The sequence below is a fragment of the Aspergillus brasiliensis genome, assembly GCF_001889945.1.
Source record: "Aspergillus brasiliensis CBS 101740 unplaced genomic scaffold ASPBRscaffold_24, whole genome shotgun sequence".
In the NCBI taxonomy this organism is placed as follows: domain Eukaryota; kingdom Fungi; phylum Ascomycota; class Eurotiomycetes; order Eurotiales; family Aspergillaceae; genus Aspergillus; species Aspergillus brasiliensis.
This window is the reverse complement of record NW_027137465.1, coordinates 196,126-205,928: the sequence shown is the minus strand read 5'-3', so window position 1 is coordinate 205,928 and position 9,803 is coordinate 196,126. Positions and strand designations below refer to the sequence as shown.

General features: G+C 49.9%; 5 protein-coding genes across 5 annotated transcripts; 2 read left to right on the top strand and 3 right to left on the bottom strand.

Annotated features, from left to right (window-relative positions):
• Window positions 1-50: 50 nt before the first annotated feature.
• ASPBRDRAFT_49280 (uncharacterized protein) lies at window positions 51-2,349 on the bottom strand. The gene is made up of 6 exons (XM_067626300.1): window positions 2,262-2,349; window positions 2,189-2,203; window positions 1,978-2,127; window positions 1,477-1,910; window positions 1,118-1,427; window positions 51-1,061 (listed from the first exon to the last, which is right to left on the bottom strand). The coding sequence occupies exons 3-6, from the start codon at window positions 2,090-2,092 to the stop codon at window positions 217-219; spliced, it is 1,704 nt and encodes a 567-aa protein (XP_067473337.1). The 5' UTR covers window positions 2,093-2,127; window positions 2,189-2,203; window positions 2,262-2,349; the 3' UTR covers window positions 51-216.
• Window positions 2,350-2,521: 172 nt separating this feature from the next.
• On the top strand, window positions 2,522-3,693 carry ASPBRDRAFT_189345 (uncharacterized protein). Its single transcript, XM_067620160.1, has 3 exons — window positions 2,522-3,047; window positions 3,105-3,183; window positions 3,241-3,693. Exons 1-3 carry the CDS (start codon window positions 3,018-3,020, stop codon window positions 3,531-3,533), a joined length of 402 nt encoding a protein of 133 aa, XP_067473336.1. The 5' UTR covers window positions 2,522-3,017; the 3' UTR covers window positions 3,534-3,693.
• A 119-nt stretch (window positions 3,694-3,812) lies between these two features.
• ASPBRDRAFT_70040 (uncharacterized protein) lies at window positions 3,813-4,330 on the bottom strand (the record flags this gene model as incomplete). The annotated part of the gene is made up of 3 exons (XM_067629052.1): window positions 3,813-4,124; window positions 4,178-4,244; window positions 4,301-4,330. The coding sequence occupies 3 exons, from the start codon at window positions 4,328-4,330 to the stop codon at window positions 3,847-3,849; spliced, it is 375 nt and encodes a 124-aa protein (XP_067473335.1). The 3' UTR covers window positions 3,813-3,846.
• Window positions 4,331-5,538: 1,208 nt separating this feature from the next.
• On the top strand, window positions 5,539-6,385 carry ASPBRDRAFT_138759 (alpha/beta hydrolase; the record flags this gene model as incomplete). Its single annotated transcript, XM_067619022.1, has 2 exons — window positions 5,539-5,949; window positions 6,014-6,385. 2 exons carry the CDS (start codon window positions 5,539-5,541, stop codon window positions 6,383-6,385), a joined length of 783 nt encoding a protein of 260 aa, XP_067473334.1.
• On the bottom strand, window positions 6,221-8,755 carry ASPBRDRAFT_189338 (uncharacterized protein). Its single transcript, XM_067620159.1, has 4 exons — window positions 8,396-8,755; window positions 8,086-8,321; window positions 7,369-8,027; window positions 6,221-7,318 (listed from the first exon to the last, which is right to left on the bottom strand). Exons 1-4 carry the CDS (start codon window positions 8,647-8,649, stop codon window positions 6,647-6,649), a joined length of 1,821 nt encoding a protein of 606 aa, XP_067473333.1. The 5' UTR covers window positions 8,650-8,755; the 3' UTR covers window positions 6,221-6,646.
• Between the last annotated feature and the right edge of the window lie 1,048 nt (window positions 8,756-9,803).

The following is a 9,803-nucleotide window of genomic DNA, read 5'->3' as shown; positions in this document are numbered from 1 at the left end:
GGCTTAAAGGAGATATAGTAGATGTACATAGAATTTATATTAATAGTTTAGTGATAGTTGCCCTTTCGGCTGAGCCGCCGGGTGTTAATGAATTGTGTGTGTGTCTCTGGCAGCCCCACTTGCCGTAAAAGGAAAATTTCTATTTTTGTAAGGTGAAGATCAGGGTCTGCTCGGGCCTCTTTCAAGTCTGCGACTACGGCATCATCCTCGTCCACATCAGGTAGCATTCTCCCATGCATCCCTCAAGGCTTGGACCGTACTTTCTGTCGGCCATGCATGTTCGTATTCGAGCCGTTGCAATAGCCGAACCAGCGCATCCTGTTCCCCAGGATCGGTGAAGTATTCCCCACAAACAGAAATGCCAACCATTGCGGTTACCCATGCCGCCGGACAGGGAGGGTTGCTGATGGCCAATCCACACAGGCGACGAGTGATGCTGCGGAGCTCCGACGCCAGGGTTTGGCTACGTGACCATGCACCCAGACCCAGTCGGGATGTCCAGGCTGGATCCGAGACGGCCAGCAAGATGCGACCAAGTTCTATATGTTGGGCCCCAGCTACCTGGCAGGCATTCATGTGCCAGATGTCCGGAAAGTATCTCCCGGACGCTGGATCAGCAGGCTGATAGTATATAGGTTTGAAAGCCGGAGGCTTCGATTGCTGCCATCGTTCTTCTACCGCCTTTAGCGTCCGCCAGCGCCGTGCTCGCTCTTCCACGCCGAGCTGGTCGTTGCCAAAGCAGAAAATCAGCAAGTCAGCTACCCAAACGAAGATTCGATTGGCCCAGATAAAGTCAGTTGCTATGTTGCAGAGGCTATAGTTATTGCCTGGGGAAACAGGAAACGGAAACGGGCGCTGATGCAAGAACGCACTCCAAATCTCTTGGCGCAAAGCACTGAGGCAGGCTGAATGATGCAGGGAGAGAGATGGCGAAGAGTGGACACGGTGATTGACCGGAGGTCCTTGGATATCCTGATATGTGTAAAAAGAGTCAGTACGCTGTGTGTTAACGATGAACTTGATGGCATTGAGATATGCGTCGGAGTGGCCTATCGAGGGGGCTGCGAACTGTTAGCCTTTCAGTTCATCATCTGCTGGATAGAAGAGTAAAAATTACCCTCAATCTGCTCGTAGAAGCGTAGAATAGTGGCCGCCGTCAGAACATCCTCATTGTATTCCTCGCGTACATCCTTTGATATCTCAAGCAAGTGCGCGATGCAAGTATCATGATACCGTATAGCAGCTTCAGGGTTCAAATGCAATGAAACACCATTAGCTAAACCCGTTTCCCTATCTCTTCTGCAAGAGGCAAGCCGAGTCAAATGGCCGGCGGATGCCGTGAAAACAGCGTATCGCAGAACGGGGCAAAACATTGCTCGCTCCGGGACGACTAGAGAGAAATGACGGTCGCGGTCGCTGGTTTCGAACTTCTCTGGAGTCACTAGCAGCACAGAGGGGCATCATTGACAAACCTACCCACTGAGCTAGGTTTTCCGCAAAATGTCGAATCAAGCCTGCTTCTTCCCAGCTAAGATATGCGGCGTCTGAGTTGGTGTCGGGCAAGCCGTGCAATGGCCCTAGTGGATATCGGCCGCGTCCAAATTCTTCGTTTGTAGTAGACGACGTATTCCCAAGTGCGTCAGCTACTGCTAAGTTGTGGGTGTCGGCCATCACTCGCGTAGTGGATGGCTTGGGATCTTTTTGTTGGGGACTACTCGTCCAGCAATCGGTGGCATGATCATCATGCTGACATTCTGCTTGCTGACATGGCCCTTTATTCAACGTACTATGACACGCAGTGATATGGTCCTTATCCGGGGTATGTGATTCTGTCATCGTATCACTCGACGGTTCAGAATGGGGACGGTCTTGCTTCACGCGTGGAGTCATGTCGACATATGTCAAGCGACCTGGGTATTTGAACAGGCAGTCAGCATAGAGAGCGTGAATGGAGCTTTTGATCTGGGTCTCACTAACGAGTTCTTCGGGAACCAACCCATGTCTGATCGGGTGAGAAATCGTAAGTCTGCTTTGGACGAGTGGTCGGTCGAAAACGAAGCTTTGACACCACAGGGTTGCACGATGCCCCCATTCTTGTGCAGGTCTTGCATGGTTTATCACTGCTGCCTACTTCACTCAATTGCCTGTTTATTTGACTTGCAAGAACCGGAAGGAAAGGAATTCTCACAGCGAAGATGACGATCTTCCGCAGCATTAGCATGTAAATAGTCACCATCTCGAATGGAATTGAGAAGACATACCTCGACACCGTGTGCATGATTGCGGCGACCGTATTGCATGCGACTTCATGATGAATCCAATCTACGTCTATAGATAAAGAGATACAGCTGTCAATCGGGCGATAAAGTGAGAAACATGGGGAAGTGCGGAGAGGGAGGAGAGGCCGTTGCCCGATCGGGCCAGGTCATGCGGGGATGCTGCCTGATAGGTCAGGCTACATTGAGGCATCCAGGAACCATGACCCACACACTACTTATCATGGACTATCTTCAGATAGCATCATTTATTCAGGCGTAAGAACGCGAGAATGCATCATGATAAGCTGCACTTGGGTTACCATAGCCACCATGACCCGCCAATAACAGCCCAGGCACATAGATACATAAACCTCACATGCAGAGGAATCTGTTAAGTGAATGAAGATTGAAGCCAGCACACCATTTTGACCGGCGGATGACCGTTCCAGCGCATGAAGCGGAGATTTCAACTCTACCAGGTTTCTTGTTTATTTTCTCGCTCTTCATCTTTCATTTCTCCTCTGTGGCTAAAGCAGTCACTGGTATTGATTGTCGCCTGGCAGCGGTGTGATTCATATTCAAGTATCTCCAGTAACACATCACTACTTCCCATCAGACCCCCTCTTACCACACAATTTCTCTTCTTCTTCCATCTATCCATCCTCGCTCACAGCCTTGAATCCTTCACTTTACTCCTCGTCCCTTTACTCGTCATAAACTACTTCCAACTTATTATCCCAGTTCTCCCGCAATACCAAAATGATCTGGTCTTCGGAAGCGGACGCCAAGGTAAGCCAGTTACGCTCAGAGATATGCCACAGTTAGAATCCAAACTGACGCTTCAAGCTCTTCGTGGGTGTCCTGAATCAGTTGCGCGGAAAGTTGAAGCTTGATTACCAGGACTTGGCCATGCACATGGGTGGAGGTACCTTCTGTCCTTTTCATTGTTATGAAGAAAAGTCATATATACTAATAAATCTAGATTGTACCCCTTGCGCCGTCGAGCAGCGTATGATAAGACTCAGGAGACTTGCTACTAGCGCGACTGTGGCATTGTCCAAGGGAACCAATGGTGGAAGTGCCAATTCAACCCCCACGACTACTCCCAGAAAGCGCAAGGGAGACAGTGCGGCGAACACTCCTGCGAAGAAGAAGGCCAAGACGGGTGTTATGGCTTCTGCTGAATTAGGGAAGGAGGAGGATGATATGATTATTCTCGGGGAAAAGGCTGAGAACAAAGTCAAGTCGGAAATCAAGAGTGAACCAGTGGGGTGAGGGTGTGCTGGAACCATGTTTTTATCTACGTTTCCCTACGAATCTCGGGGCGACTGCGTCTGTATCGGTCTACATGGATAGGCCGGAGGATGCTGGTATGAGCTCGAAAATATGGTTGGAAATAACAGTTACTGAGAAAAAAGAGGTACTGGTTCAGGACATTAAGCGATTCCACAACTGAGTAGAATCCGCAGTCATGTAGATACATTAAAAGTCGCCTGCGATCAGTGATATTGCTCTTAGGCAGTCATTGCGTAGCCATCGGACATAATAGCCCCTAAGCACAGCTCTTATCCTTCCCTGCAGACAGGATTTAAGCCTCAACACCAACCTCATCCGACACCTCCTCATCCTTAACCTTCTTCTTGGTCACCCGTTTCTTCTTCGGGGTCGGCGTAGCAGGCTCATCGTCTGAACCCTCCTCATCCTGAACCTTCTTCGCTGGTCGCTTCTTCCGAGGGCTCGGAGTAACAGAACCGTCGTCACCGGGGCGCTTTGTATTCATACTGAATGTAATGCCAGATTTAATTCCCTTTCGGTACTTTCCAAGGTGTTCCTTGAGAGCCTTGGCCGTGGGTTTATCGTCGCCGGCTATTGATGTTAGTATCCTTCGTTTTCGAAGGCGTAAAGAAAGGTAAACTCACGCCATCCTTCGGCAATTTTGTCGAGATCCAGATTCAAAGTCTGAGTCTCGAAGATGGTCTGCCACAGCTGGGGGATTTCTAGTTAGATCTTAGATTTATGAGTTTTGCTTGAGGGTATGGTACCAGTTCTTCGTTTTGCGGTGTCCAGCGCATGGTTGTTACCGGTTTGGACGGGGGTGATGGAAGAGACGAGTTTGGAGTGAGAAGTGACAGAGTTTAGAAGATAGAGGATGGTTTAGCCTATCGGATGATCTAGCACAGATGAAATTGGGAACGATGTTTAGGCGCTATTCTGCGGTCTGGCTGAGATGCATGGAGAAGAAGCTTTTGCTGAATGTAGTGAGGTGAGAGATCAGTATGGTGGTCAGGTGTTGCCGGCGTAACAAGCTCCTTAGTCTCAGGCACAGCAGCATAAGTAACACCGGCCATTGAATTTGAGCTCTAAAATTCACGGACCAGTAGTCACTGTTTCATTTTTCTGTGAAGCTCGGAACTACTACGCCGGAGTAGACGAGCTTCATTCTTGTGAATGAGGGCGTACATGATTTCTGATTACATGTGTAGGCCAGCTATATAGGCCCAGAAGGTGTCATGTCTACTCAAAATATGGTGCTATGCGGGGTGTGGGGCTTTTCACAGATTCGTGTCAGTAATGCGAATGTAATGGTTGGTACTTGTCTTTTGATGAACAAGGCTATCAGTGTCCCCAAGATGTGAGGCACGGTCGGAGATGGACTGTGAGTGTTAATGGGCTAGCATATACTAAGCGCTAAGCTGAACGCATGTAAATGATGAGGCTATGTTCCAAAACTGAACAAGGGGGCATATGAAGAACACGTCATAATATCCGATTGTTAGTTATTGACCAGGGTTGACCACTGAATCAGAGAAGAGAACCGAGATTCAGTCAGAGATCTCCGAGGGCGACCCAGAATAACTAAGGTGTCCTGCAGGTGCCAGGCGACAAGGCATCCATGGTTGCATGCGGGCCGCGAACCTCCTCAAAGTACTCCGTATATAGAGTCCCCTTCCTCCCATGGTCTACTGATGTCTTCCAGATTTCACTGATCCTTACTAGTCTCTAGACGTTTTATCAAACAATCCTGCATCGCTTATCAGGCTTGGAAGGATGAGTATCAGCCCACCAGGTTCCTATCTCTCTTCTGTGGGAAACGCGGGACTAGTGCGTGGATAGCGCAACGACGACCGCGATGCTAGTGCATAAGGTGGAGAGGATGATCCTGTCATCAAGCTCGTAATTTGAGTCAAAATATTATCGTCTTAATTACCCCCCTGTTCCTAATCTACTCCCAAATTTGCCTCCTTTTTCCCCATCAACCGCAACCAGACCATTTCCCACCATGACTACTTCCACTATTGTTCTTGTCCCTGGTGCCTGGCATCAACCATCCTGCATGAGCCAGCTGCGAGATGAACTGACAAGCCTGGGCCTAAACGCCACTACGGTTGCTCACCCGTCCATCGGCAATGCCTCCAAACCACTGAAGACCTTGGTGGATGACAGGGCGAGTCTCCACGCCACCATCGAGGAACTCGCAGATGACGGCCAGTACGTGACTGTGGTAGCTCACTCGTACGGCGGTACAGTTGCATCAGGTGCAGCTGAAGGGTTAGGCGTCGCTGAGAGACGTGCGGCTGGGAAGCCAGGTGGGATTACCATGATCGTGTACCTCGCAGCCTTTGTCATCCCCAAAGGTCAAACTATCCTCGAATATTTTGGTGGATCGGCCCCCCCTTTCTGGGAATTGAAGGTTGGTTCTGTCACATTATTCTGGCTACTTGTTTTGAACGATACTAAATACCTGAGTGGCTTAGGATGACCTCATCTATGCAAACAATCCGGAGATCACCAATCCGGCCAACCTCTTCTACAATGACCTCCCCAAAGACGTACAGGATTACTGGATCTCTCAGCTTCTTCCCATAACAGCAGCAGGCTCACAAGTGCCCAACACGCATGAGCCGTGGAAGTACATCCCATGCACTTATATCAAGGCCACGCAGGACCAAGCCCTGCCACTGGAGGTTCAGGAGAACATGATCGCCACTATGGGATCCGTTACGACCATGGCCTTGGACTCTTCTCATTCGCCATTCTTGAGTATGCCCCGTGATGTTGCCGTGCTGGTCCAACAATCAGTCAAGGAAGGACTGGAAAAGGCGTCGGATGGTATCTCAGCCTCATAATTGAATTCAACCCGTCTTGAAGCCAGCAAGTTACGCACACTATATATGTGTATCAGCGATTTGAACTATACTACAGAATGCAATAGCTGCAGGCACTCATATAACGCCCTCCTGGAGGTCTTCTGCAGTGCTTCTGTACATAGTAACACCTAGTATTAGACCAAATACCGCTCTTTCAGTATCATATTGAAGTGTCCATAGTCGCTAGGTCTACCTTGACAGTTACAGACGACCTGATAGACGCTACTTGGTATTGGAGACCTATGTAGTATGGCTCGGACTAGTTAACACCTGCATAGCCTGTTCGGCAGAGCTCCAATGTCTACCCAGCACAGTGAATCTGTGCATCCTATCCGTCCAAGTCTCGTCCGAATCCATGTGGACAGTTGATGCGGTTCTGTCGCTGCCATAGACGGTTGCCTTGCCGGTCTGGCTATCGAGAGATGGGGCCGTGATGAATCGGATCCAATCTTCTTGAACGTGGTCGACTAAGGCAGCGTTTGTCGGTGCGTTGGCTGGCAGGGCCTCGTCTGCAATATGCAATGCTTCTGCGAAGCAATTGTAGATGTATATCAAATCGACACAGTGCTGTGCAATCCCTTGCCGTGGCCCCGGGAACGGATTACCCACGCTCATGCGATACGAGTGTACCATGGTGGGACGCGTTGCGGTAGTGTTTTCTGTAGGTTCGCCCGTAGGTACTTCCCAATCCATCAGTTCTTGTCTTGCGCATTGTACGGGGTATCCAAACTGGATGTCCGTTAACAGTTGAAGCACCCGTTTCCTCATTTCTGTCGGAGATATATCTGGCTGGAAGCCATATGCTTGGTATAGTTCCTTCAAAAACTCTGCGGACGGCACCCCAGCAGCTAGCTTTTTGTTGAGGTCTTGGTAATCTTTGATCTTGTTCACTTCGTTCATGTGTAAAAGACCCTGTCTAGGATCAGCATGACGTTTTGGCATAGTGTATAGGACCAACTGACCTCGACATCCGTATCACCAATCAAGACAGGAATGACTTCAGCACCGGAGGCCCGTACCTCCGCCAGAGGTTCATTCTCGGTGCCATCGAGATGCACGCTCCAGCGGCCATTTGGCCTTCCTGAAATTGTAAGGCCATCTTCCACCAAAGGGCAGACAATAGAGCCCAGTTTGCCGGCCGCTTGCAGGATGTCCGCTGGCGGGAGGGGGGCCATGAATGCCATGCGGGATGCGGCATCACCTGTTGGGGCTCCTGCATACTCACAGAAAGCTTTCCAACGCGCTTCCGACACATCCATGGAAATAGGACCAAGCACACCGAGTGTACCCGATTGGATAATTCCTCGCTGAACCAAGGGCTCGCCTTTTCCGAGAATAGCCTCCAGGACGTGGGCATGCGACGAACTTCCGCCAGCTGATTGACCTCCGACTGTGATTTGGGTGGCATCACCACCAAATGCCCCAATGTTCTGACGTACCCATCGAATGGCTGTTCGCTGGTCGCTTAAGCCGAAATTGCACCCTTTTCTTTGACCGTCTGGTTGGGCTTGAATGATCTCCGATGAGGCCGCGAAGCCAAACATGTTTAGGCGATAGTTGATGGTGGCGACGATCATGGGAGTGCCCAGCTCAATTGATTTCTTGACAAGGCGAGCGGGATCTATTGAACAGTCAGTGTGCCGTGACCATCATATGAGTTCCTCCATCGAAACACGTACCCCAGATCGGGTCTGTCCCTGCACCGAAGCTATACGCTCCGCCATGGATATACACATAGACCGGCAGCTTCACGGTCTGTGCGTCGAAACCAGCTGCAGTAAGGGCCGAAGCACTGGGTCTGGTGATGAACAAGTTGAGACAGTCAAACTCGGACTCTGTTACGTCGGCTGGGAAGTCAAGATGCGATTGGAATTCGTCGGTGTTGTTAGGTTCCTGTGGTTGAGGACAGCGAGGACTGGCATACGCCTGCGGATTAGCGGACTGGATGATGAATCGCAATAAGAAGCGTATAGAGTATGTCCGACCTACCCATTTCGTGTTGCATCGAACTCGTCCTGAGGCAACCGATCACGAAGCACTGCATGCTGCCATCTCGCCGGTACGGTCCCGTACGGGATCCCCCGAAACTCCTCGATGCCTGAGATGGGTGACTTCCGACCGATCACCCGTTGAGGATGTGAAGGTGAGGTCTGCGTTGGGACAATGACGACTATCCGCTCGGACGGGGCGGGCGCCTGGTCAGGATCCTCGGGCATCCGAAGCTGACGCACTGCAGCAGCCATGCTGTCTGTTAATAGCAGGGAATAGGAACGAACAGGCGTATGTGATCACGAAAGAGATGGTCGGCGTGGCTGATGATATAAACCTGTCGGGGTAGACTGTCGTGGGGTTGCATCCTGGCGGTGGATCCCCCTTGATTCCGTTTGCTGTTCGCGGCTGTCCGCATCCCAAGCTAATCTGCCCCGCTTCCACTCAGCATGGGTTAAGGACTGCGCCGGTAAATTTAGTTGGTTTAATTATGCTGCTGATTGTCCGCTAATCTGCTTCGTTGCAGGCTGGGATCTCATCCTTCAGTTGGATGGTAGAGCTTCTCCGCACCCCGGCTTTCTCGACAAGAAGATCTGGGGTGGAGAGGATAAAATCACCCCCAACCCCCCTCAATATTGATGTGCTCTGAAGTTGGTTGTCTAGATCTATTGAAGGAGATAAAAATTTCTATTCAATATTGTATGACAAAGATACTCCCTTGCTTTGTGTTAGGCAACCCATTGACTAATTCGTCTTCCTGCAGCATATGATATCGCCGAATTGTCTCATGCCGTCACAGAGGTAGAGGTATAGTAAGGGGTGACTGACTCGACTAACTGGAGTTTATCCTCGCCTTTGAAGAACGTGTTACACTAGGAATGATGCCATGCGCTGAAAAGGTTTTCAAGTCTGATTATCGCACTTGCACCTAAGCTTTCCGTTGCAAACATATCATTGACCAGACTTCTTCTACTTCTTTCATCACTGAGCTGACTTTCATTTAGGCTAATAAATCAGTGTTGAAGTCCGAGGAGTAACGTATCCCAGTGCTGTTGATAGCATACAAGGCACGTCTGATACACCATTGCAGTGGTTCACACTGGAGACTGGCATTATTCAGGCTCGGCGAGACCTCGGAGAATTGGAGATGCCATCGGCTAAGCAGTATACACGCAGACTAATGTGTAAACAACCATGATTGGATCAGAAAAGCCTATATATTTGATTGTCGAAAGTTTGCACGAACACATCTTGGCAGGGTGCGACTAGATCAAACTAGGGCACCATGGTAATTAGCATGGTAGCTGGAGACACAAAACAAATCATCAAAGCCGACCATGGAACGAGCCACGAAATTGACATCAGCGCACCATATTTGTTCGATGCAATCAAACCGTCCCTGACTCCT

What these genes read in the sequence shown, in the direction of transcription:
- ASPBRDRAFT_189338 (XM_067620159.1), bottom strand. Translation starts at nt 8,649, where the DNA reads ATGGCTGCTGCAGTGCGTCAGCTTCGGATGCCCGAGGATCCTGACCAG. An exon ending in AGGGACAGACCCGATCTGGG is followed by an intron (nt 8,028 to 8,085) that starts GTACGTGTTTCG and finishes ACTGTTCAATAG; the next exon opens with ATCCCGCTCGCCTTGTCAAG. An exon ending in TTGGTGATACGGATGTCGAG is followed by an intron (nt 7,319 to 7,368) that starts GTCAGTTGGTCC and finishes GATCCTAGACAG; the next exon opens with GGTCTTTTACACATGAACGA.
- ASPBRDRAFT_189345 (XM_067620160.1), top strand. Translation starts at nt 3,018, where the DNA reads ATGATCTGGTCTTCGGAAGCGGACGCCAAG. An exon ending in CTTCGGAAGCGGACGCCAAG is followed by an intron (nt 3,048 to 3,104) that starts GTAAGCCAGTTA and finishes TGACGCTTCAAG; the next exon opens with CTCTTCGTGGGTGTCCTGAA. An exon ending in GGCCATGCACATGGGTGGAG is followed by an intron (nt 3,184 to 3,240) that starts GTACCTTCTGTC and finishes TAATAAATCTAG; the next exon opens with ATTGTACCCCTTGCGCCGTC.
- ASPBRDRAFT_49280 (XM_067626300.1), bottom strand. Translation starts at nt 2,092, where the DNA reads ATGGGGGCATCGTGCAACCCTGTGGTGTCAAAGCTTCGTTTTCGACCG. An exon ending in GGTTGGTTCCCGAAGAACTC is followed by an intron (nt 1,911 to 1,977) that starts GTTAGTGAGACC and finishes TCAAATACCCAG; the next exon opens with GTCGCTTGACATATGTCGAC. An exon ending in CTTCTACGAGCAGATTGAGG is followed by an intron (nt 1,062 to 1,117) that starts GTAATTTTTACT and finishes AACAGTTCGCAG; the next exon opens with CCCCCTCGATAGGCCACTCC.